Source organism: Barbus barbus (assembly GCF_936440315.1).
Source record: "Barbus barbus genome assembly, chromosome: 45".
Taxonomy (NCBI): domain Eukaryota; kingdom Metazoa; phylum Chordata; class Actinopteri; order Cypriniformes; family Cyprinidae; genus Barbus; species Barbus barbus.
In genome coordinates, this window is record NC_136723.1 from 15,103,359 (window position 1) to 15,131,198 (window position 27,840).

The 27,840-nt window shown below is 37.8% G+C and overlaps 1 protein-coding gene across 3 annotated transcripts; it reads left to right on the forward strand.

The window, feature by feature from the left end:
- Nucleotides 1-116: 116 nt before the first annotated feature.
- LOC306863944 (transforming acidic coiled-coil-containing protein 1-like) lies at nt 117-27,788 on the forward strand. 3 transcript variants are annotated; one of them, XM_079407558.1, is made up of 13 exons: nt 117-365; nt 15,626-15,729; nt 19,411-20,398; nt 21,975-22,035; nt 22,659-22,818; nt 23,869-23,921; nt 24,351-24,485; nt 24,784-24,860; nt 24,989-25,032; nt 25,127-25,287; nt 25,376-25,482; nt 25,563-25,683; nt 25,795-27,788. In XM_079407558.1, exons 1-13 carry the CDS (start codon nt 175-177, stop codon nt 25,861-25,863), a joined length of 2,271 nt encoding a protein of 756 aa, XP_079263684.1. In that variant the 5' UTR covers nt 117-174; the 3' UTR covers nt 25,864-27,788. The 3 variants fall into 3 exon arrangements, with proteins under 3 accessions (XP_079263684.1, XP_079263683.1, XP_079263682.1); XM_079407557.1 differs by lacking the exon at nt 117-365 and adding an exon at nt 5,345-5,584; XM_079407556.1 differs by lacking the exon at nt 117-365 and adding an exon at nt 12,836-13,516.
- Nucleotides 27,789-27,840: the final 52 nt, after the last annotated feature.

Genomic DNA, 27,840 nt, shown 5'->3' on the forward strand with positions numbered 1-27,840 from the left:
TTTGTGATGCTTGTATCTAAATTCGACTTTGTTGTTAGACATTCTTTAGATACCAACACTGTGTCTTTAAGGCAGAATGCAGATCATAGCCACCGGAAAGTTCGTTCATTTCCCATTTATCCGTCTGGAGTAGTGCGCCACACATTACAAAACATCCCCTTTCCATACCGAGTCATGAACTGCCCTCCTTCCTTAGCTAAGAATTCCACACAGACAATGAACACAACAGCATTACGCCGTCAGGATTTACGAGACTTTCATTCAGTCTCTTTAAACAGACACGTGCCGCTACCTGAGGATATTCAAACTATTTTGGGGATAAAAGAAGTTTGGATGAAGATGCCCAGCCTTTGGGGGAAAAAAAGGTGAGGAAACGCTCTTATCCAACAAGAATGTTAGAAATGTTTCCTTTTTCTTATCTGCTTGGAGGGAATTAAAAAAAAACCGGTGAAGTTCTGTTTCATACTCGCGCTGCTCACGAGGCAGAGTCCTTCGCCTGTCAGAAGTTTATCATTTGCTCTCAGTTGAACAAACATTAATCAGTTTCTTATTAATACTCCGGTAAATCAAATGTAAATTGAATTCGTTCGTCTTAGAATGTTCGAATGTTCTTTTTAGAATAATCTTTGAATAGCCAGTTTAACCCAAATCGATTTCTTTACGAACAGTTCTCGAGTCAATAAGTCTGTTTATTAACTGTCAAACTTTGTTTCTGTCAGATATGTCCGATTTCTTAAATATAATCAAGAACATTTGAAGCGAATTACGTGCATGGCGTAAAAAACAGTGTTTTTGTCTTTTAAGTGGTTAATGAAAGCAACGGTCTGTTCTTAAGAAAACTTAGAAAACGCTCCATTAGCGTTATTTTAAAGTGATAGTTCACCAAAAAATATTAAAGTTGTCATTTTTTACACAGCCTTCTGTTGTTCCAACCCTTTATGGCTGATTTTAATCAGTGGAACACAAACGGAGATATTTAGAAGAATGTCATCTTCGTTAAAGAAAAAGTTATTAAAATAAACGTGACTGAGGAAAAATGCATGAAGGTTTGGAACAACATGACGGCAAATAATGACAATTTGTTTCATATTCATAACATTTATAACACTCTATTAAACACTAATTAAATATTTAAATCAGTACAAGGAGATTAATATGCATCTGTGTGTGTTTACACCCTGCTCCGGGTGTGTGTTCACGGTGTGTGTGTGTTCACTGCTGTGTGTGTGCACGTTGGATGGGTTAAATGCAGAGCACGAATTCCGAGTATGGGTCACCATACTTGGCAGTTAAAAAAAAAAATTATAATTTTATTTTTATCTCTTGAGCGTTTTCACAGGTTGAGTTACTTCATTAAACTTTATTCTTTAATGTTTATATTTATCAAGTTTATTCTTATTTCTTGTTTCTGCTGAAAATTTTACTTCAGAATGCTTTACTACTTCCATGGGAACATATTTGTTTTCCTAACCTATCCAAGTCTTAACACAAGTCACCCTTTTTGAATCTAATCCAAACTTGGTCATAATGTTGTGTCCCAAAAAGGGTTCTGTTGTTTTCACAATTATGCCATTTGGTCCCCTCACCAAAATGTAAAAAGCTAGTTAGTGGGTCTTGACATGCATCAGTACACAATTTTTATAATCCTGCTGTAGCTGAAGTCCTTAGTTCCTTTCATAGTCACATGGTTTACCAGTTCATGGAAATGTAAATACCCGCATCATCTTTAATCATCAGAGAAAGAAACTTTATCTGGGATATGCTGAAGAAAATTAAGAGCTGAACGGACTCATTACATGATCAGTCACGTGTACAAAAAATTGACCTCTGCATTAAAGTCAGTACTGCACTTGTGTCTCTGCTTTATCCACCAACGCAAATGTCAGTTCACCCTCTAGACTCATACAAAGAAAGTCATACAAGTCCCAAAACTGCCACATTCAGAAAGCTTAAATAAGAGACCCTCCCATTTTTATGAAGACTCACTGTTTTTTGCAGTGCTGAGGCATCGAATCAAGGATGTGAAAATGCAAATTTAACAAAAATATATCATATTAAATGCCTGGTGTATGATTCTGTCAAAAAACTTAATGTGTTCAATGGAATAGATTTGAATAAATTTAGCATTACATCACTTGCTCACCAATGGGTCCTCTGCAGTGAATGGGTGCCATCAGAATAAGAGTGATTAAAAACATCACAATAATAAGTTTATTACAAACACAGGTTTTCACTTCATAAGATGTTAATTGATGGACTGGAGTAGTGTAGATTACTTGTAGATTATTGTGATGTTTTTATCAGCTATTTGGACTCTCATTCTGACGGCACCCATTCACTCTGGAGGGTCCATTGGTGAGCAAGTAATGTAATGAAAAATTTCTCCAGATCTGTTGCAAGGAGGAAATAAACTCATATACGTCTAGATGGCCTGTGGATGAGAAGTTTCAGCAAATCATGTCAACTATTCCTTTAAGAGACCATCTGGCTCAAAAGACCTTTACATGTGGATTGCGCCATCTTGGCTAGGTTTTCTCAAGTATTTACAAGTTTCTTGAGGCTGAAGGGTGAGGTCACACCTAAAAACACTCATTGCTTGGAAATGAGTCTTGTGTCCATCAGTTGTTGAGTTAAAGTGCTACGGGTGAAACTTTAGTTGTAGTCTTGTGAATCTGAAGCGATATCTTTCATGCTCACACGCTTGGATCTCGACCCCTACAGTATGTAGTAGACTATGTAATCGTCCCTTGTGGAAGGAGGATGTGGAAAGATGTTGAGTCAACAAAGGGAAGTTTCCCAGCCTGAGATTGCTCATGGTTCCCTGCCTCAGAAAAGTAGATACATCTGAGACCCGACTGAAAAGATTTTGTCATGTTCCTGACCTCTAGTTCTGCTTGTTGCATGGCAACTACGTAAACACACGTAAGCACATGCTGAGACTTATATTTGGATTTCAGCTTCATAGGGTTGTTTGGTTATTATTTTCAGAATAACTTTATTAAGCTGTTGTCTTTATGTGGTTTTTTGGGGTCCACTCAATTCACATTGACATTTTTTTTCCCCAAGTATGTCTACCAGCCTTGATGTGCTTTGAAGGACAATGAGCTTTTCTTCATGAGTTGTTTTCTGGTTTCATATGTGCAACTATTTGCCTATTTGTTCGCCCACACCACAAGAGGGCAGACTTTATCAGATTTAGTCATCACCCCTTTTCTATATCGTTTCACTGGAAATACTGTGTGCACACCCTAATTCAGACAGACTTTATTATGAAATCTAAAACTAATTATGACATGAGAGCAAATCAAGAGCCAAAAAATATTTTGGTAATATAATCATTTAAATGTAATTAATTTTCATGACATTTGTCAAAAAATATATATTTATCTATTATTTATTTATTTTTTACAGAATTCACTTTTTTTATTTACCTTGCAAGTTCTTCCTTATTTTACTGATAACTGATAACATCCAATGTAATGATAGCTACACAGTGTACCAAGTTTGTGCAACACTGCTTAAGTGCACGGGACAAAAAAGGTTTATTTTTAATTTGGTGATGTAGACATGTCAAAACGAGGCAATTCATCACAGAGCTGACAATATTCATAGTGTACAATGCCAGGTTTATTAGAAATCTAGAATAAGAAAAAAGATAGAGCAAAGGTAAAATGTAAAGAATAAGACTTTATGTGTGTGTGTGTGTGGAGTTGTTAAATGGTTGTGGATGAAGTGTGTCTTTTTGACTATTGAGACATTCTGTTGCTTTGACAAACCAGCTAACTTAATTATTCTCAGAGCAACATCAGTTCAGAAATTTTCAGTGTTAGCGCTCAGCGGCAATGTGAGATCTGCAAATTTAGGCAAAAATCTGTCAGGTATATGTGAGGGGAACCTTAAGCTGAAGCTTTTGCCTGGAGCTTTACTTGTTTTGTGTACTTTTATAGGTACTTGAAGGTATAAAAAATGTTATGTAGGTTTATTGATTTGTATCCTGCTAATGTTCAGTTAAGCTTGTGAAATATCACTGTAGCTTTTGATGTGAAGATCGTATCAAGAATTTGCATTAAGGAAACTGACACTTATTTTAGCTAAATATATTTATTTATATATTTATAATCATTTTTATGATTATCAGTCCAGATCTTAAAGGAAAAGTTAATTTATCAAAATCAGTCATCAATTACTCACCCTTATGTATTTTGAAACTTATATAACCTTTCTGAGAAAAACAAAGGAGATGTTAGGCAGAATGTCCAAGATGCTGTTTTCCATACAATAAAAACTGATTTTCAGAGAATTACGACTTAAAGGAATAGTTCATCCAAAAATGTACGTTTACTCGCCCTCATGTCATTCCAAACCTGTAAGTTTCTTTCTCATGTTAATCACAAAAGAAGATATTTTGAAGAATTACGAAGAACCAAACAGTTGTAGGGAAATAATAATAATTCCATAGTAGGGAAAGAAATACTATGGAAGTCAATGGGAACCACCAACTGTTTGATTACCAGCATCAGTAAATGATGACCAAATTTTCATTTTGGAGGGGGGACCTATCCATTTCAATTTCAGCCTGTTCCTCACACAAAGCTTTCATATGGCTTTAGAATCCACTGCACAAGTCATATAGACTACGTTTATGATACTCTTATTGTACTTTTTGGAGCTTGACAGGCCCAGTCCCCATCCACTTCTATTGTGTGGACAAGAGCAGCAAGAACATTCTTCAAAATATCTTCTTTTATGTTCCACAGCAGAAATAAAGTCAAAGAGGTTTGGAATGGCATGAGAGCGAATAAATGCTAATAATTTCAATAAAATAAGCCTATCACCACAAGTACTGCTGTTCTTTCCCTTATTTGCACTCAGTCTTTCCACATAAAAGCCTTTTTTAGAACATCATATCACATCATTTTTACCTTGATATGGTCTAAAAAAAGATCAGCTAATCAGATTTGACCCACATATGAGATTGAACCTTAATTAGTCTGTCTCAAGAGTTCCCAGCAACAGTTTTTTAGTTTGCCTTTAAGAAAGAGTTGTTAACAGAGTTTAACTTTGTCCACATGTCAGTGCTTGTTTAGAAAAACATGATCACTAAGATCATCAATGCAGGTCCATTCACAACACGATGAGATAAACCTCTCGGGATGGATGCCTGATGCGTATCCCTCCCTGCCAGCGTTCCATGGAATGTCCCACGTCTGACTGACAGCTTGTGTGTGTGTGCGTGCGTGTGTGTGTGTGTGTGTGTGTGTGTTTAGAGCAGGTCATGTGCTACTGTAACTACTGTAGGAGTGTGTTTGTGTGTGTGTGCTGAGGTGGGAGGGGCATACATCGTAGAAACAAGCAGTGCTTCAGCATTTCTGACACACTTTGCATCGTCACTGCTGAAGCACCAGGCTGTATGACTCTTAACTATGGGACAGGAGCCAGAATGAGCCGACTACACCTGCTAGGACCATCTTGAAAATATACTTGAAGTTAGTCGTACACGCTGTAAACAGACTGACATCATGGGGGGATCCCAAAGCAAGAAGGGCAATGGGACAAACTCCATGAAACAACAGAGCATTAGCATGTAAGTTTGACTTGTTACATATTTTAACTTCATACGATAGATGTCATGCTATTTTGATATGCTGTATGGACCTAACGTCTATGAGATCCATTATTATGCATAATCATGTAAATGTGCAGTAAAACTGTGTTAATATTATACCTGTTCATACTAGAGGCATGTCAGTGTTATTGTGTCATATCTCATATGGGTTGTGTTTGCTAACACTTCCCGGGTGTGTGGTGGGACAGCAAAGGTGTGGCCATCATGCTGGTGAAGTTTCTCATGGATTCAAATGAAGTTTGGGAACTGAAAGGGTTAAAAAGTGTCTTTTCTCTGGTGGTTTTACATAAAACAGCGTCAGGCTTCAATCACAGACTTTTTAGAAATGTTTAAATTAATCGTCTTTATGTAACGCAGCGCTTTGCTAAAATCAAACCCCAGTTCTTGTGTAAATAACCCCACGCCTTTTAAGTACACTGACAAGTTTCAGGCCTTTGCAGTCTAGTCTTATTGAACATCTTTTATTTAGCGTGGCGTTACTGTAAGTGCGATAATATGGCATGACAGAGTGCTTTTGGAAAGTATATCTTTAGTGGTATCATGCTCACAGAATTTGTTTATATCTTAAAGAGCATCCATAAACCTTATGACTGATTGCATCACCATCTGTAGTGGGTTGTAAAGGTGTACAAATGACACTCCAGCTAGTCTTAAGAGTTAAATTAGGTCCTTAACTCATCCTGAATATCAATTTCCTTCCTTTGGTAAGCTCGAGTCGACATGTGGCATAATTTGTGTAGCTTATTTTCATATTCAAATGTACTGATGGTTCATAACCTCTTCAGGTTCAAGTTGTAGTGCACTAAACTGCATAATGTGTAGCATTCGTGGGAAATTGTCCTTAGTTCATTGAGTTTGTGTTTGAATCAGAAAATCTGACACATGACACATGTGATTAGGTCCAATTTGCGGGAAATTTTATGGCGGATCATGACTGAAAGGTTTTTCACTTGTCAGGTTTCATTCTGTGCAGTGCTGCTTGTACAAACACAGCCCCTAAAAATAGCTCTTCCATGCAGCACTTCTTAGAAGGACACTTCAATCATTGTTTCCATTTTCCCAGAGCGCAGGTCAAAAATGTCAGTTGTTGTTTATAACTGTGTCATTTTGAAGCTTAAGTTTTAGAAAGACAGAATTGGCTGTACAAACAAACATTTTTTTCTTTTTAAATGTATTGCTAATGAGGAGGTCGTCTGATGAATGTTTGTTTCTGTTTTGAGAGGGTCGAGGGGTGGTGGAATTGCTTGGGGTTTTGGGTCAGGGGGTCAGCACTGAAATGATATTCTGCATTCATGCATGTGATTAAGGCTGTTCATCTATGCACAATCGCATACTTGTGTTGAGTTTCTCTTTTGTGATGTATTACGTCAAGTGTGCTAGAGTGTGATGACACAACCATGGGAGTAATAGTGACATGCTTTAGAAAAACTTTTATGGAATCAAAAAGTACAAAATAAAGATGATTATGAAAGCATGGAGTTCATGTATTAAAGCCTGTCAATATATATGCTACTGTTCAAAAGTTTAGGGTTAGTAAGGTGTTTAAATGTTGTTGTTGTTTTTTTTATCTCTTATGCTCACCAAAGCTCCAATTATTTGTTTAAAAATACAGTAAAAACAAAAATATTGTGAAATATTATTGAAATGTAAAATAACAGTTTTATGTTTGAATATATTTTAAATTGTAATTTATTCCTGTGATGTAAAGATGAATTTTCAGCATCATTACTCCAGTCTTCAGTGTCACATGATCCTTTAAAATGATTCAGATATACAGATTTGCTGCTCAAGAGAAAACAGTTGTGCTGCACCATAAACCTTTAAACTCAGATACATACATACATGCTGTGATACTATAAACCATTTAAAAGCATGACCATTAAATAAAAATCTGCTTGCATGTTCCTCCATTTTACCAGCAGATGTGGCCAGTGGGCTGTATTTTCAGCAGCTCAAAATATTTTCAGAAATTATTTGTTCAAAACGTTTTGGTTAGATACTTTAACTTTTAAACAAGTACAAATTATGCTTACTTTAGTTTTTTATATATATATATATAATTTCTATGCTCCTAGCTATATGTAGTTGAAACAGATAATACGATGGATCTACAAAAAAAAAAAAATAATTAGGCAAATTATCTAAAAATCCAAAATACTTTTTTTACAATTTATGTGATGGAGTTGGCATATCATTATTATAACAGAAAATGTAAGAACAATTATTGTTATTATTATTTTAAAACACAAATATACACACACACACACACACACACAATTCCCTAAACAATAGCTGCTTTTCTACTGTCAGGCCAGTGCTTTCAACAGGCTGGGCAGGGCTAAGCCTCGGACCTATAGCACTGGGCCCAAATTCTTGATCAAAATTTGACAGAATTTTGGGTTATTTTCAAAATGGAAGTGATTTGAAAACCAATGTGTGGTAATGTTAAGACATATTTTGTCCCATTTTTTAAGAATAATTTTGCTAAACATACATTCATTTAAGTTTGAAGTTGATCGTTGAAATATGATTGAAGATTGAATATTGACATACAGGTACATCTCAAAAAATTAGAATGTCATGAAAAAGGTCAATATTTTTTGTCACTCATTTCAGAAAGTGAAACCCATATATTATATAGATTCATTACACATAGAGTGAAATATTTCAAGCCTTTATTTCTTGAAATTTTGATGATTATGGCTTACAGATAATAAAACCCAAAATTCAGTGTCTCAGAAAATTAGAATATTACATAAGATCAATAAAAAAGGATATTTTAAACAGAAATATCAGGCTTCTGAAATGTCTGTTCATTTCTATGCACTCAATACTTGGTTGGGCCTCCTTTTGCATGAATTACTGCATCAATGCGGCGTAGCATGGAGTCAATCAGTCTGTGGCACTGCTGAGGTGGTATGGAAGCCCAGGTTGCTTTGATAGCGGCCTTCAGGTCATCTGCATTGTTGGGTCTGGTGTCACTCATCTTCCTCTTGACAATACCCCATAGATTCTCTATGGGGTTCAGGTCAGGCGAGTTTGCTGGCCAATCAAGCACAGTAACACTATGGTCATTGAACCAGCTTTTAATACCTTTGGCAATGTGGGCAGGTGCCAAGTCCTGCTGGAAAATGAAATCAGCATCTCCATAAAGCTTGTCAGCAGAAGGAAGCATGAAGTGCTCTAAAATTTCCTGGTAGATGGCTGCGTTGACTGTGGACTTCAGAAAACACAGTGGACCAACACCAGCAGATGACATGGCAGCCCAAATCATCACTGACTGTGGAAACTTCACACTGGACTTCAAGCAACATGGATTTTGTGCCTCTCCACTCTTCCTCCAGACTCTGGGACCTTGATTTCCAAACAAAATGCAAAATTTACTTTAATCTGAAAAGAGGACTTTGGACCACTGAGCAACAGTCCAGTTCTTTTTCTCCACAGCCCAGGTAAGACGCTTCTGACGTTGTCTCTGTTTCAGAAGTGGCTTGGTAGCCCTTTTCCTGAAGATGTCTGAGCGTGGTGACTCTTGATGCACTGACTCCAGCTTCAGTTCACTCCTTGTGAAGCTCTCCCAAGTGTTTGAATCAGCTTTGCTGGACAGTATTCTCAAGCATGCTGTTATCCCTGTTGCTTGTGCACCTTTTCCTACCCAAATTCTTCTTTCCAGTCAACTTTGCATTTAATATGCTTTGATACAGCACTCTGTAAACAGCATCACCTTTCTGTAATGACCCTCTGTGACTTACCCTCTTTGTGGAGGGCGTCAATGTCCGTCTTCTGGATCATTGCAAAGTCAGCAGTTCATCTTCCCCATTATTGTGGTTTCAAAGAACAAGAGATACTAGGAATTTATACTGTAGGGATGGTCATTAATTGAAACTCAAATGTAAATATTCTAATATTTTAAAATACTGATTTTTGACACATTTAAAGATACTGATTTCGCATGAGCTGTAAGCTATAATCATCAAAATTAAAACAAAAAACTTTTGAAATGTTTTACTTTACATGCAATTAATCTAAAATATATGAAAGTTTCACTTTTTGAAATAAGTTACAAGAAACTTTTTCACAATATTTTTTTAGATCTGCCTGTAGTTCCCATTTAAATACACTCATTGTAGTTTTAGAAGTGGTTCAGTTTTTCTCCAAAAGGTGGCTCTGTGACTTTAGACTAACTCCTCATGAGAGAAGAGGTTGGTTTTAACTGCTATGCAGTGTTTATTATTCTTTAATCTAGCAAACTCACACCAAAATCTCTATTAAAATTTAAGAACTTTGTCATATTTTTCAACTTTGCATCTTCTTTGAATATTAGCACCCAACAGTTTAGCTAAATAATTTCAATAATTCAAATTGTAAAATATATATATATATATATATATATATATATATATATATTGCTAATGTTTCTCTTATGCTCGTTTATATCGTAGTAAACTGATGATGTTTGATCACAATCTAACGAAAATCTCACATTAATCTCCTGTATTAAACCAGGAATAAACATTGAACTGTGTGTTTCTGGACTAATGTTGAGATATACCCTTACTCTGAAGGGTGTGTTTTTTCTCGTGTGAGTTGTTCTTGGACAGCTGTTCTCCCTGTCTTGTGACTCCAGTAAAAATAACAATGATTATTGCTCGGCTACAAATAGACTGGATCTCTATATGGCTTTATATAGATTAAGTAACACATAAAGCCTAACAGTATTGGAGAGGTGACTATTTATTGGCCATCATGTTCCAGTCTTTTCTGGAAATGTGAAGCGTTTGTTTAGCTGATTGTGCTATTTTTGGCTCCTGTTAGTACACATTGAAGTGCAGCCATGTGAAGATGTGTTGTTCTGGAGGCATGAGCTCCGTTCTGACACAAATGACCATAATACTACTATTTTACATATCAGTGAAGATTTGTTATGTAAGATGGCTCTGCTCCCTTATACATGTGCTTTTATCTCAGTCTAGTCCTGGCTGCCTGTTAGCACATCTCTCTTTTACAGATCTAATAATTTCTTCAAGGCTAAATAACTAGGCGCGAATTGCTTCTAGAAGGCATTCTTCCATATATGTTTTTTTTTTCAAATGTTCTCGAAACATAGCCTATTTCAAATCCAGCCGTTGAATCATTCTGTGATGATGCAAAAAAGAAAACTAAGAGAGAGTGTAGTTTTGTAGTATGTAGTAGGAGTATAAGTCTCCCTAGTAGCAGATGTCATCATTCATACTCAACCAAGATTGGATGCTGAGAGCTTATGAGATTTTGTGCTGAGCCTGGCACTGAACACAGGAATATGATGCTCTGAAGGTTGTTGGAGACTGTCATTGTTATGATGTGTTAAGCTGGCCTGACATCACAAGTTCATAGGCCGTAGCAGCTGTGTCTGGGAATTAAAGTAGCCTGAACAAAAAATAGCAAGTGTTGATTGGTCAAATTCCCCTTAAAAGTTTTTTAAGTAATTACATATCATATCAAATCACATAGTTTAAAAGAAAGCCTTCTTGGGTCGCTTCTGATTTCCATATCATAGGTAGTTCAACAAAGCAACACTTTAAAGGATGTGTTGGAATCTTGGCTCAGTTCCTTTCATGTATGTTATCAAAATTTCAAAATGGTACTTTTGGTGGAAGTGGCTTTCAAAAACCAGAGCTATACAAATATAAAACTCACTATACCTTCATTCTCTAAATTAGTGCTGAGTGTCGCCCAGGTTACACCCTGAACCCATAACAAACTGATTGAAATTCATCACATTTTTCATCTCTCTCCTTTGTGACAGGGGACTTTTGTCTTTCTTTAAGTCCCAATCGTGGTTCAGTCACAGGCTGTTGGGTGGATCTAAACACAGAGCTTCAACGGCTTCAATCTGTTCAATTCTCCAAATGTGGAATCGGTAATTAGAAGCACAGATGCACCCTCCCTTAAGACTTTTCCCTTGAACCAAAATTATCTGAGAAACCATCACATTTAGGGCTGTTTGGGTTGCTCAGCGTCTGGTAACGGGAAATGTTCTCAGACGTGTGCCCAGTCATTGTTTTGGGGAAAGAGAGCAACGTTTCTTTTTGAGAAGCACTCTCTTCAGTGGCCTGTTTTGTCTTTTATATTGTGCATTTTCTTTTATTCCGGCTTCTGTTGTGTCTCTTGCCAAGTTTTCCACGTGTGTTTGAAATGTGAGACCTTCTCGTGCAGTCCTCCTCAACTTGCATAATGGAATCTTAGCCTCATATCCTGAGCATGTGGTATTAAAACCTCACAAAATGCTTCATAACATATATGGGTGGTCTTTTATAAGGAAAAGTTTCCACATGGAAAAAAAAAACATTTTCTTTTTCTTTCATTATTCAATTTCTTCACCAAAACATAATACACTAATTTACACACAAATTTAAATAACATGGCTCTAAGAAAACCCAAGCCTTGAAAGATGTTCATTTCACAATTAGCATTAGCAAGCAGTTCAGCTAATATTATATTAGCTGAACTGTGATGTGGAATGACCCATCTTCTCCATGGAGATCAGTTATATAAGTTACCCCGAGCCTTACCCCGACATCTGCTTTTCATGGTCTAACAGAGGTTTCATAAAGATTTGAGTTCAGTGTCTTTGCACTCACACCAACATTGCTCAGGACATTTTGTCAAAGCTCAAACAAGCTACGGGCTTGAGAACTGTAGCTCTGGTTGTATGGGTAGACTTTGTGATGGCAACGACCAGCAACACGGCCTCACTGGGGTTGTATTTTTAGACTGTTGACAGTGATCAAAGGATGTGGTTGTGGTGCAGAATGGAGATACTTGGTGCAGTATCCATCAACTAAATCCTTAAGCACTGCATGATCCTGATTAAGATTATGCAGTGTGCACACCGAAACTACTCGTGTTATAAGTGTTGTATTTTTCAAGGCAAGCTCATGATTTAGTTTTGTATAGATACTGCAGAGGTTTTGTGGTCGTTTTTTCCAATTGGAAAAGGATGTTGCTTTGAGTACAAATTAGTCATGGGAACGCTTACATCCCTGGGCGATCTGCTGAGGCATTCCAAACAGGTAACAATGTGAAAGGACAAGTGAGAGAACAGGTTTTCCTGGCTGTGAGCTGGAGCTCAAGGCTAGAGATGGTTAATGGAAAAAAGACAGAGGAGGAGCTCAGCCCTGCATTCCACAGTCTCCCTACCGAAACCACAGAGCCCCCCTCTCCCTTCTCTTCAGTCTCGGTTTGTGTTCCCCTCTTCTGCTTTTCATGAGAGAGGTAGTTCTGCTTGGGAAGGAAGCTACCATTCCTACACCACGGGGGATGCCGAATCAGCTGGACTAGAGATACAGGCACTCTCTTTTCTCCTCCCCCCATTAGTTTCTTCTCAATAGACTGATCCCGAAAAGGAGGGGTGGACGGGGGAGTTATCAGGCAGCCAGCTGATCTTTGCTGTGGTATTCTGCGAGGGAAAGGAGACTGCAAACTCTTCGTTACTCAGCTGCACCTTGATAGAGGAAGCTGCGAGAGAACATCAACAGTCGCGTGAGAGGAAGGAAGCAGCTAGGCTTTTGAGACAAAAACATGAAGCTCGACTTCAAGACCACGTGAAGCGTTGCCTGCCACTGAGAAAACATCTGCAAGAGGAGAGAAAAAGAAGCAAGGGGAGACTGACGCACTTGTTTGGATTCGCCCACAAGGTGTTCCTGTAGACGCTTGGCGTGTCACCAGCAAGAGGTCGAAGATGTCTTGGCTGTCACCAGTGCAGTGGGCCAAATGGACCTGGTCGGCCGTCAGAGGAGGAGGGGAGGAAGAAGGTGAGACTGATTTGGGGATGGACGACGAAGCCCTCACGGAAGAGACGCGAGAGGCTATGCCAAGAGATCAAGAGGACGACGAAAGGTCTCATGGCTGCAGGCAAGTTTAGAACCTTGTGAAATCCATAGCGTGAACAAGGAAATAAGGATGGGAAGTTGGGGTTTCAGGTTGCTTTTGAGAAAGGAAGTGTTGGATATCTATATTTTATGATGCTCTTTACTTCTTTTTTTAAATCAAGTCCTTACCTTGAGAAATCAAACAGTAGAGGCCAACCTTAGGAAAACTACCTCCGGAGCCACCTGTTTGAGTCAGATGATGGTGTTAACTGTTCTGAATGTTGTGCAGACAGCCAATGGCTTAGCAGTCAGCCACATGGATCAAAGCAGTCAGAGATCAGAGGCTCTGAATGTCGATGTCTGTTGGTGCTCTAGTCACGGTTGGGGAAAGTGGCGTGTACACGTTTGTTCATCTATATGTGTGTTCTTGGTGTGTTTGTGGGTGTTTTCGTCTTCATTGGGGGATTTCCTTAGGAAATATGCATTGCTCATGGTCTAGCTGTTAGTCTAATGTGTCCCTGTGCTCAGATAAAGATCAGAATTCAACTGTTCTCCTTTCCCAACCCCCCAATTGTGACACGGCTAATTTCCTTGCCTATAGATAACACTGTCTTTCCCAGCACTGTTTTCTTTTTAAAAAAAAGACACTTATTTGTCTATTACTCTGCTTCATTTTTAGTTGATGCTATGAATAGCAATAATAGTGCTATTGCTTATAGTTAGGGTTGAAGATTTGAAGAAATCTTTGTCCTCCACACCTTTGTGCAAAAGACATGTTGTTTTCTGAGGAGAGATGTTAAGCTTGACCCTAATCTTATTTTTAATAGTCTTGAATGCAAAAATGTAGTTTATCTCTGTTTTTGTTTATGTAATAATAGTTAATGTCTAGGCAAGTCCCTAAGCCATGATGTTGACATCCTGTCTATGTGCTGTTGTTGAGCTGTCTGCTAACATTCCTTTCCTGGAAGAATCCTTTCTTTTCTAACGCCTCACAGCCTCAGAGACCACCACAAATTAATCACTACACAGACCTGAACAATGGCCCAAAAGAGTGGCAGGATCATGAAAGTTGTAAATATACTTAGAAAAACATACATTAAGCCACTCACACATTCTGTAGAGAGCTACTCATTTCTATGGAGCTCAGTGTGAGTCAGTACAAGCGGCATGAGTTGTGCAGGCAGGGATTTTATGAAAAACACTGATTTAGTAGAGGGGTTTGAGTTGGGTTTGGCCTCTTCCAGTTAGAAATAAGTGGTTGTTGAAATTGATATTTTTTGCAAAACTTGTTCTAAACCTTTTAATAACACTTTATAGCAGAAGTTCCTCTATGTTCTTGTTTGTTGTGTTAGTTTGCTGGACTAGTAATGATTACTTCCCTAACGGTATTATGGGGCTGCAGGTGGCCTAGTGCAACAAGACTGGGCAGTTCTCCCAGACTTGGGGACTGATTTCGAACACTCTCGCACACACACAATAAATGAACAATTCTTCCCTTTCAGCTCAGGCTCATGGCTATTATGCTCTGTTGTAAGAATAAAAAAGGATAGTTTACCTAAAAATTTTTATGTTGTCCACATGTCTATAAAAGAAGAATTTTTACGGAACTGTAGTGCTTGCCTTTTTCCTTTAAATTATAATGAGTGGGTCCTAAATTGAAATTTAAGTCATTATTCCCTCAACTTAAAAAGCACATGGGTCACCTGGCCTGCTTTTGTTACAGTTTGATGTCCTTTCTGAAACTGAAGCCTAATTGCATAATGCTTCTTTTGTTTTCCATGCAGATTTTTTGGGTGAACTATTCCTTTAATCTAGAAAGCTCTTCAGTGTTACCTCACACACACCATCAAAGCAGACCTGATAAACCACAATATGCATAAAGTACTGGCATCACAGCTGGGATACATTGCTATTATTTAATGAGGACATGATGTGCTCAGTTCAGTTTTGTTTCACCCAAGGCTAAACCTTTAAGCCACATGCGCAAAATGTTTTATTAAATATTGATGTCAAACATCTGATGAGTTTTTATGTTTTATACTGATCACTTCTGATCCAAGATCAGCATTATCCATCCAAGCTGTGCCAAATAACCATGGCAGTGTCCTGTTGTTGAAGTACTAACCAAAGAGTTCTCTTCATTTTCCATCAGTTCGGACTCAGAGGGCCAATTTGAGACACCTGAAGCTGAGATGCCTGTCCATCAGCCATATAAAGACCCACCAGCACTGAATCAACCAATCACAGAGAGCACAGGTAAAAGAAGCCCTCCTATACTACATGCTAACCGAGAGCCATAGATACAGACAGTAGATGCCACAGAGCACCCATAGCTGCATGTGCTTCAATTCCTCTCATGCAATTTGATGTTGCCATGGCAACAAGAAGAAAGTATGTCTCTATGTGGTTATGTGTGCACATGTATACGTGTCATCTTTTAGTGTCACTTCTAAGCAATATATTGTACGTAGTAGGTAGCATTTCTTGTCATTCCTTAGTATTGGGAACATGGGCATAGTGGAGCAGGCACATTATAAATTATACTTTATTTAATAAATCAGCTTGGGTCATGACTATTAATTAGATGGCAATGTTAGTGCACCTGATTTGCTGGAAGGCAGGTAAATGGGCAAAGATTTATTTTGTTTGATTTATCATTTCATTTAAACCATCCATCAAAACAAAGAAAGTTCTCCCTTATGATCAAATGCAAATATTAGAACATTTTTAGCACTGGTTTCACTGAATCATTAAAAGGACTGTTTTAAAAGAACAAATGCAAATTGGGTACCATTCATATAAGACCTTACTTTCTTCTACAATAAATTTGATGATTTTGACTAGCACATAGATTCATATTCCAGTTCCTTATCCAGAACAGTTTCTTTTACTTAAAAGCTTGCATTGTTTTCTTAAAATTTTCCTCTCTGCCATCAGACACGTGTCCAAATTCAGGGCAGGGTACCATATCACTAACTCAAAACAGCTGCACTTCCCCAGACTATTTTGAGGAATTTATCTGCCCATTAAAATCTCATAAATGCTCTAAAATTTGACTTGTCACTACCGTTAAGTGAATGCGTGAAAACACATGCATCGTGCTATTGTTTTTCATCTAAAATCTTATTTTAGTCTCTGGGAAGCTCTAAAGAAGTCTTCCAGTGGTTTCATAGGTGAGGATGAAAAGTTTATGTGTTTGCGCTGCAAAGATTCAAAGGCATCAATGCATTTTGACCTCAGCCTGATTTTAAACAGTGCAGACAGTATTAGTTATGTTTTTCTAATTGATAGGAGGTTTTGAGGTTGGAAAACAGGGATTTGAGTAAAGAGAGGCCCCTGACCCAGTGTGGGAAAAGCGCACGACTTGGAATTCGGGAGTTTGGAATTGAACAAAAGCTCCTGCTCCTCTCAGAGCACATTTATCAATGGACAAGGTCAAAGGCTCACAGCAAAGAACATCATGTGATTTAGTTCTTTGCTCGAAATGCCACACACACATTTGCACTCACTGAAACTGAGCTAGGCTTGCTAGCTAGTTTATTCACAATTCAATTTTTCTCTTGTTTCCCTTCCTAACCCTAATCTCTGGAAGCTCGATTGTTATACCTCACAGAAATAAATGCTTTAAAAAAATTAACTTTTTCACTGAGTTTTGTGAGAAAGTTTTCCTCAGCTTGTTTTAGGTGAATAGAGGAAGCTTTTCCAAGCCTACGTGTCGTGGTTTGGATTGCTTGAGCAGACAGATGGTAAAAGTCTGGCTCCAGCAGAGCACAATCCAGTTTCCACCACATCCTCATCCTCACAGCAGTACAGATATATGCCAGTGCTGTGCCTTCTGGAACACGCATTTTCATGGCTAAATTTGTGGTTATGTAAACACAAGACTTATTGTGTTGTCTCCACCCCAGGCACTAAATTCTGCTGCACCTTCAATGTAAGGTCAGATATAAACTCTTGCTGACATTTCTACTCTAGAACAAGTTTGGTCTTGCACAGTCTAATTTTGTAGCCTGAATTTTAGCAATCTTTCATTTAGCAGACACCTTGAGTACACTCCTTCAACATTTCAATATGAATCCCAATATGAATTACAAGGCCCTAAATTGAGAGATAGTAAATAAAACCTGTAGAGCTTCCTGTTCTTAAAAGAGGACATCAAATGTATAGGGACATGGCTTATAACTGTCAAAAGGTTTATTCATTGCAAAAATTAGCTTACAGTGTGAATTTTAAGGAGGAGCCTTGACCTCTGCAAGTGATGACAAGAGCAGTCACACTTTAAAAGTGCTGATCAGAGTGATTTTGCGTCCTCGATGAGAAGGGCTGTCTGCCATCTCATTTAACACTGAAGGACAGTGTAGTACCAGATGTGTACAAAAAGACACAAAGAGGAAAAGAAAGCTAGAACTTCAAGAGGAAGACTGGGCGTGGGCACTGGAGAGGACTTATGGAAGGTCTGTGAGTGAAATATTGTCATTACAACGCTGAAGGCTGAAGTTGTTTTAATTTCATACACGTAAAGCTAGTTCCCCAAAGTGATAGTTGGTAAAACTCAAGTTCCTCTTTTTGGACATCCAGTAGAAACCATTGTGTTACAGTTAAAACATTTGGCTACTAGCCTAAAATGTATAATTGGTTGTGATTTTTACATTACGTTACCTTAGAACAGTGCTAAGAACTTTTTACAGGTCAATTGCCTGGATAAATCTTTGGTTAAGTGCCTTACTTAAGAGTACAATAGTTAAGACTCATGGCTTAGTCCTTGTGGGGATCAAACCTGCAACCTTCCGGTTACCATACCTGAGCCTTAACCACTACAGAATCTCCCTCAACCAAACTCGAACGCATGTCGTGATAGTTGGTAAAACTCAAGTTCCTCTTTTTGGACGTCCCGTAGAAACCATTGTGTTACAGTTAAAACATTTGGCTACTAGACTAAAATGTATAATTGGTTGTGATTTTCACATTATGTTACCTTAGAACAGTGCTAAGAACTTTTTACAGGTCAATTGCTTGGAGAAATCTTTGGTTAAGTGCCTTACTTAAGAGTACAATAGTTAAGACTCATGGCTTAGTCCTTGTGGGGATCAAACCTGCAACCTTCCGGTTACCACACCTGAGCCTTAACCACTACAGAATCTCCCTTAACCAAACTCGAACACATGTCGTGTTGGAGCACTAACTGAATTCACAAATACAACTGTGAGAAACAGTCTCTTCATCACTGGACATGTTCTTTCTTGCATGTAAATATTTTGAACAGATAACAGCTAGTATTTCTTAAAGCTGTCTCAATCAGAGGTCAGAGCGAAGTCATACATCTCATTTATAAATAGACTGTCTCTTCCTGTCTCTTAGCAACAGGCTATTGCATCAAAACTCAGTGATGACTGCCAGCAGGACTGTTTGTCAATGGAAAGTGTTTCAAAATGGCTACTTTAAGTGTACTGACATAATTTCGCATGTAGATGCCTAGTGTTTCAATCTAGAGCATCTAGAATTTGCTTTGTTTCATGGCAGAAAAATGTCAGTCTTCTTTCCAGTACATCAAAAATGGCCTAGCCCACATTTATGTTTGATTGTTGCTTGAAGTTCTGCTGTTGAGTTTTTTATGCCCGTTGGAGACAGGGAAGAGAGGACTATTGTTCAGCTCTTAGCATCCTGAGCAAAGCATTTCCTGCCTTTTCTGTCGTAAGGAAGTCTGTTCTTCAAATGTCCTCCATAGGTTGAACAATAGAGCTGTATGTGCTCTAAGAACAAATGAAAGGAAAAGCAAAAACACGATGAAATAACAAGAAAAAAAATGTGTATGTATATGTATTTGATGAACATACTGCAATATTCTGTAACATACTATAGCATACGTGTATTTCAATAGGATAATTCTATACATTTTGTAGACAATAGACAAATAATTGCCTCTTCTACTCTTGACAGGTTTCCCAGAAGTAAATCAGTTGACCTCCATCACAGCCAAAACCCAGAATCTGACCCTGGACGAGAGCTTTCCTGAGGATGCACCTGCCCCGGTGGTGCGGCAGAGCAGTGTGGACCCAAGCCCAACCCTGAAACTCAGACACCAGCCTTCCTCTGCTGACATGGATGTGGACCAACCCAGAACAACAGATGAGACCAACACATGCAATGGTCACATTGAAGAGGCATCCTCCAAACCACAGACCAAGTCCCTCAAGCCTAGACCTCCTTCCCTCAAAGTAAAGGCCCCACTGAATGGTGTAGACCCCAACGAGGTGGATGACGATCCTCCGATACTTCCAAAGGGGAGCTACAACATTGACCCTGATCAGTTTAATGATGGCATAAATCCATTCACGACTGGAAGGTCCAAATTGCAGAGCTCTCCACCTGCCAATGCCAGTAATCCTAAATCAGAGTTGACGGACGAAATGCCTGCTCAGCCAGTAATGCTGGAGTTTGGACTTGATGATGCTGAAGCAAAGAGACCTCCACCCAAGAAGTCTGGAAAGAAGACAAGCAGCAACCTGACTACTCCAAAAAAACTGAGACCAAAAGCTGCAGAAACAGCAGCTCCACCACCGGAGACGTCATCAGAACAAGACCAACCGCCATATGAGGACGAGGCTCCCATGAACGTTGACGATATTCCTATTCCTAAAAAATCCTGCAACTTTGACCCAAGTCAATGGGATGATCCCAACTTTAATCCTTTTGGTGAAAACAGTAAACTTAACTCGCCAACACTTCCTAAAGGATCGTATAATTTTGACCCAGGTAACTTTGATGACTCTATTGATCCTTTTAAGCCATCAAAGACCTTAGGTGGAAGTGACACGATTAAACCAACAACGGAGAAGCTTACAGACCAACACAAATCAGAGGGAACTCTGGAGCAGCGGAAGAAAGGAGGACAGTCTCCGAAGAAAAACAAAGACAGAATCATCACGTGAGTGGCAGATAATGCTAGATAGGGAGACAAAAAGTATGTTGTGTGTTGCATCTGTGGCTTTCTTTTGCATTTATATCTAGATGTTGTGCATAAAATAAGCAAAAAGAAGCGATTTTCACCTACTAAACATTATCAGTCACACCTTTTGTGTTTTTTTACTGTTGGTATGCTACCCTTTCTTTTCAATATCTCCGTTGTTGTCTAATCATGCATCTTTCATGTGGCACAATCGTTTTTCATACGTAGTTTACAGTCATAACTGTCCCAGTGTATACAATTCGCACTTTTCCCTAAACTATGGCATCCCCTCTCCAAACTAACTCCTATTTGTTTGTGAAAGTCAGGAAGCTTAAAATCACTCCTACATGTTTTCTTCATGCTTCAATCTTGCCCTCTAATGTCTTACGGCACATCCCCTCTCCACATCCCCTCCTGTCTGTATGTGCTTCCTCCCTCCCCTGTCCCTTCCTCTGTCAAACTGTCCTCAGGACCACTGAGCAAGTGCGGTTTCTCTGTTTTCTATTGTAAGTATCCTCTCCAGCCCTCCTTTGCTGTATTTTCGCGGTTATCTCTTCTGTCCCATAGCATGTCATGAGCTCTGTGGAAGACTGAACTGCCCTCTGGCTCCAAACCATGTACAGAATCAGTCCTATAAACAAACTAAGGCAGAAGGTCTACTTATTTATTTTACTGTATTCTAACTGTCTGGCAGACAGAATTTATTTACTCCATGGGCATTTTATAGTGATTTTCACATCTGACTCTCTCATGGTGGCCAATATACAGATGGTCTCTTTACTAAACAGTGTTTTAAAGCACACATCAGCCTTTGGATTGTAAATAGTATTCTGTGTTTATAAATTTAAACAGTTTTTTGTAGAATACAATGACTATTGCTATTTCTAAGTTTTTCAATAGATGGCAATACCTAGAAAACAGACTGGTTAGCCAAGTTAATTCTGCATAGCTTGTATAGGTTACATAGAATTTAAGGCAATTTAAATGTTTTGAGGCTAATACAACCGTGGTCTTGTATTGGACACCTGTTGGCATGGATGCAGCATCTTGTGAAAAGCTAAAATTTTGGTTACCAATGCCATCGTATAACTATTATTTATAACTACCATATTTGCAGGCATATTTAAAACCATTATTTATTTTTATTGCAAACTAAAAAAGTATGATATTGATAAATAATGGGTTATTTGGACCAATTATTTGGTCATGTGATCTCAACACGGTGACCACGGTGACAACACGGTTATCTGATATTAGTGCACATAATTTTTTGGGACTGATGTAATGAAAAACAAAATATGTGCACTTTCAATGATACGTACAGAAACAGAAAATACATATGCTGAAATTATTTTTTTCTTTATGTTTTTAAAAGTTTACTTGAAAATGGTTCAAAAATAAAATGCATTATGCACTGACAATATGTGTGTGTCTATGATACTATCGGTATTACTGCTATCAATACAATAGACTTTAAAGAGGGAAGTTCTTGCTAAAAGTTGTTTCAATGTTTCTTGGTTGCATATTCTGATTCTGTCAATATTCTTTTCTCCAGGAACTCATGTAAAGTAAAGAAGTATGAGAATCAGTCCTTAGTCCTGGATGTCTGCAATCAGGTATCATTTCAACACTGTCCAATTGCAAATTGTATGCATCTTGTTCTGTGTGGGCATGTATTTGCATATCTGTGTGTGTGTTTGTGGGTATGTACATGACTGTGAAAGCATAACATTAGTATATATTATAAACAAAGCCTCTAGATTTGCTGTATTGTCTTGGACTTTGTGATTACTGTAGTGACTCAGCAAACATCCTCCTCCTTGTTCCCTCACTCCTTCCCTCATTCTTGTCTCTCTCTCGCAGTATCCTTCTCTGAACAAACCCTCCTTTTCAAATACAGTATCTCTATATTATTGCCCCCTCTGAACTAGGACACTAGTGTGCATCATTGTTGTGTGTCTGTGTGTATGTGCACAACACAAACTGAAACAGAATTCAGTTCCCAAAGCAGGTCACCACATCCGCCTGTTCTTTTGTCCCAGAGAATCTAAGACTCTATGAGAACAACAGAGTCTGAGGGGCTATGACAAATTTTTTAGACTGTTCAAATGTTTGGCTTGTTCACAGCTGAACTGCAGTGCTATTTTGTAAGCAGAAAAATGTTCTTCTGTTTACCATCAGTGCAAAATCTGTGAAGTATAAACATTATAAATCAAGTCTATAACATTATTATCTACAGGAGAAAGACGAGCAGGAAGATCCAGCGTCAAAACTGCCCCACCGCGTCCATCATGCCACAGATGAGGAGAAGTTAGCCTCCACTGTCATGGGCCAGAAGGATGGGCCGGAGGAGTTTTCAGACTGCACCAAAACAACCACCTCTACCAAGACTGCAGACGGTGAGGGGGAAGTGGTGGGCTTGTTACTGCTCTGTCTACTCTATTGTAGCAGTGCTTATTCTCAGATAATAAATCAATAATCATTAGAGACTAGGGCAATATGTCCCTAATGAGGTTTAACAAGCACTGCTCTGTTAGATCGGACAGTTTGGGGGCATTGTGCAGACACTGAACTCTTATGAAGGGGAAACAGACTTGCTTGTTCTGCTTGCTTCTCTCTCTCCTTCAGGAAAAAAAGAACAGCCCTCTGTTCTACTGGCATATTAATTTGCCCAGTAAACAAAAACAGTTGCAGACGGTCCTGTTATTCCCATTACATTTTAAATTGGGTCTTTTGAGCTACCAGAGAGCAATTAGGTTAGGCAAGATTGTGCTCTTTGTCACATGTAGTTGATGAATTTGATGAGCAGTTGTTGTCATAGTCTTTTCTAAAATTTACATTTATCAGCTTCATAAACTACAACATTTTTATATTTTGCTGCTGACGTCGTGTCTAAGGGAAGCAAATTATATTAACCAATAAGATCATTGCATAGCCTTCACACGATCCAATCAAATCACAGTGGATACAACGAAGTCCCGCCCTTCATGGTATGTCGTTGTACATTGGTTTTAGAAATACATGATATTACAAACGACGATAAATTCGTTGCGAATGCCGTTTAGTGTTGTCTGTAGATACCTGAATGAGGACTTTTAATACCTTCATAAAGACATAAATATGTATTTTATTTTATTTTCTTCAGACGTGTAATTATGAGTAGATGAATGCAGAAGAACTGAACGCAGCAAAGCGTGTTTGATCTGTTTGATCTGAATTCAAGTGTCCATTATTAGAGCCTGCTGCCCTCTATTGGCTACTTTATGAATTATTTTTATATCATCTTATTTTTTTAAGCCACAGAGAGATTGTTATAAACTGTTTAAATACTTTATACTGTTTAATCTTTTCAGAAATCTTTATCCACTTGCAAAGTCACAACAACAAAAATTTATAAAATCATAGGAAATGGTTCAAGCCAGTAATAATCTGCCTTTCTTTTCAATCAGATCTGCCAGTGGGCATAACAGACCAGTTTGATGATAAGGACCTTTCCTCTCCTGTAAGTTCTGATTTATTAGTGTCTATTAGATTATGGCATAAGATATTCAAGTCATTCCTATATATATATATATATATATATATATATATATATATATATATATATATATATATATATATATATGACTACCTCCAACACATGAAGAATTTCTAGCAGAGGTGCCATTTATCTGCCTGACAGGGATTCATAATTATAAACCTATTAAGAAGATTATGATGTCCACAGGCCTTAATCTGCCCAAGGGCAAGCTAATAACTGGGTCAGAGGAAAGAGTGTAGTCATTGTTTCGTCTCACTGAAAATTTTGGTATTATATGTTACCATATAGTACTGTTAATATTGTTAAGAACATAAAGAATGAAAAAGCGTTTTTTTTTCTTTTTTTTTTTATGAAATGCTTTGTAAATCTCTGATTGTGTTTATTCTGCAGAGTGAGAGTTTGTGTAAGAGTCCGTCTCTGAGCTCTTCAGACAGTGAGACCATAGTGAAGACGAGTCCAGGGCTGGACTCAATTCCTCTCAGTGAGATAGATAAAGCAGCGGTGCTCACGCTGATCAGAGAAGAGGTAACATCAGCATCTGTTTAGAGAATGCAGTCCTGTTACAATGTAAACACATATAAAACCATTACATAACAAATAAATATGATACAATTATAATAAATGTTAAAATTTGGTTTAATTTTAATTTGTTTAATAATTAACTATTTTTTTACCATTTTATACAAATTTTATTTTTATTATTAAATTAAATTGACATTTTTAAATGCTTTGTATAAAATTTAAATGTAGTTGTAAATTAAATTAAAAAGTGTAGCAACTTGTAATGGACTGTTTATAAAATTAAATTTTTTTGTACCTGTAGATAATTGCCAAAGAGATCGAAGCCAATGAGTGGAAGAGGAAATATGAAGAGGGTAGACTGGAGGTTATTGAAATGAGGTACGTCCTAATCTAGAACCCTTCCCAGAATGCACCGGGGATGGTTTTATGCACACACAAGTTTAATGCCTGCACACTACAGTCCCAACAATGAAACATTCTAACATTATTTACTGACTTTACCATAGGAGAATAGTGGATGAGTATGAGAAGACAGTAGCTCAAATGATAGGTGAGTGATCTACCTCTCAGACCTGTTTTAATAAAATTCTGAAAATAAATTTTAAGTTTAAATGTTTTATGTCTGGCTTTTTTTCTCAATACAGAAGATGAGCAGCAAAAGAACATAGGATCTCAGAAAAGCATCCAACAGTTAACTATGGAGAGAGATCAGGCCCTTGCTGACCTCAACTCAGTGGAGCGCTCGCTTTCCGACCTGTTCAGACGCTACGAAAACATGAAGACCGTTCTTGAGGGCTTTAAGAAGGTAAGATATTCTCTTTAATATCTGAAATGCTGACCATATAAATGATTCCTCTGGACATGCTCTGATGTTTCTGCTGGTCTCTTGTCAGAATGAGGAAGTGCTAAAAAAGTGTGCTCAGGACTATCTCACACGCGTGAGGCAGGAGGAACAACGTTATCAGACCCTCAAAATCCACGCAGAGGAGAAACTTGACAAGTAAGAGCGATAACCTAATGTAATAATATAATGTATTTTACTCTTATTGATTGATCTCTGACCTGCATTTGTTTTTCTAGAGCGAATGAGGAAATAGCTCAAGTGCGATCTAAGGCTAATGCAGAGGGCATAGCGCTGAATGCCAGCCTGAGAAAAGAGCAGATGAAGGCGGAGTCCCTGGAGCGGGCGCTCGAACAGAAGGTAAGCTCTCACACTTTCACATGCAATATAACACATGCTGGTAACATCAATTCAAGATTTTTTTTTTTTTTTCAAGAAAATATTATTTAAAATCCACATTATTATTTTCAGAATCAAGAGATTGAAGAGCTAACTAAGATTTGTGATGAGCTCATTGCAAAATTGGGCACCACAGACTAAGAGGAAGGAGAATCTGCTTATATTGCCCTGTCTGACCCAAACCCACCCTGACCAAGAACACCTCTGGATCTCCCATTGCTTTTTTTTTCCTTTTTAGAAAGGAGTCTCTTTTCCATAGGTTTGGCTCAGGCACTGGAAGAAACAAGATATGAGCTGAAGAATCAAATAAAAGAGTCCCAAATGTTTTACAGATTCATAAATTGCTGATGTTGGACTTGCACCTATATTTGGTGGTATCAGGTTTCTTGAAGTGGGTGGGGAAAAAGCACCCACATATCTGATTCTGATCTGATTTCTGCTGGCTGTTATGGCAGCTGTGTGTATGAGCGTTTGGGAGAGCCTCTGGGTGTGTGTTCGGGTGTAAAGAAACAGACATGGGATGAGGGTCATTGGCCTTGTTCGTAGTTTACATGATCGCACTGCTGCTATTTGTAACGGGGGGAGCAAATCATATTATTTACAACTTTTTAGTTACATTTCTTGCCTTAGAAAGTACTGTAACCTGTGTAATTATTTGGTTATATATTAGAGGTTCTGATATAGATCTAAAGGAATGTTCTGAGTTCAGTATAAGTTGACAGCACTGGTGGTTTAATGTTGATTACCATGAAAATGTGTCTGTAAAAACCCCACAAAAATATGGGTTACAGAACTTCTAGGAGAGGTACCATTTACACAGTGGACGTGAATTTAAACATTACAATATTCACTATTTAAACAGTATAGTCACAAGATGTACACAATATGCATGCTAACATGATTTTAGTGTGAAGAATTGCATGCTAACCTTTTTTGTGTAAAGTTAAATACAATTACTAAATACAATACTAATTTGTTGCCATTACACATAAAGCCTTAAATACTAAAACCCTAAAAATTATGATTTAATAGCTTTAGAGCTCAAATAATATGCAAGTTTCAGCAAAAAAAATTTATATAAGTTCTTTTATGAAATTAGAAGCTGCATATTTATTTTCAAATCCAATTCACTTTCATTGTAAGGGCCTCACTATTACCTCAATATTAGCTTTTTTTTCTAAAGAAAAGAAGGGATGAGTCAAAATTACATTTTGTTGTAGTCAACATTCTGCCACAAATGCTGTCGAGTTTAACTCGTACTGAACCTGGAATATTATTTCACTGAGTAGCTTTTAGCATATTCAAAGCTGTTGTTGAAGAGAGTTCGTAGACGGTTGTAGTTCCATCCATTGTTTTCTTATTCTCTGTGTGTTTAGGTGCCAAATTATCATAATTTATCATATGAAGTGAGCTCTGGTGTTACTAGATGGTCTGATGGGCGACTTATTTCTAGCCATGAGGTCATAATCATCCAATCAAATGCTTGCTTGCAAAATTTTACAGTACAAAAGCAAACCTAACTGAAAGCACTTAAACTTTTTTTTATTATTGAATTACTTTGGTTTCAAAGTCTGCATGAAGTACAGAGTTAATCACAAGTTTACACTGTTTAATTGTGCTGCGTCGAATCATTTGCAAAACATTCAATGAAGTCATTTCAAGAATTGACAATCTTTTGCCAGACATGCTAAAGTATGTGCCTAATGCTGAAGTGATGCTTTCTACAGGCTGTTGCATTTTTTTTACTCACAATTCCTTTGTTCTATCTTATGCAATATTTCAGCTCAGAATAACCAACTACCAAATGAAACCGCTATCCATGTGCCAAACATTAACGGGTCGTGTGGAGAAGTCAAGCCTGTAATTTGTCATGTTGTTGTTTCAAGAGTGTGTTGGTGTTCTTTACAGTTCTCACTGACCTGTGTATATTTTTATGAGAAGATGTTCTTTTATTGTTATTAATGTTTGTAAAGAGGAAGAAATAGAGAGAGTTGCACAGAAACCACGTTGACTAATATATATTTTGTGCATAAATGCATTCCCTGAATAAAATAAAATAAAACGCTTGATGACACGGTTTTTGAATTTCATATAATTATTAACAACACTTTACAGTAA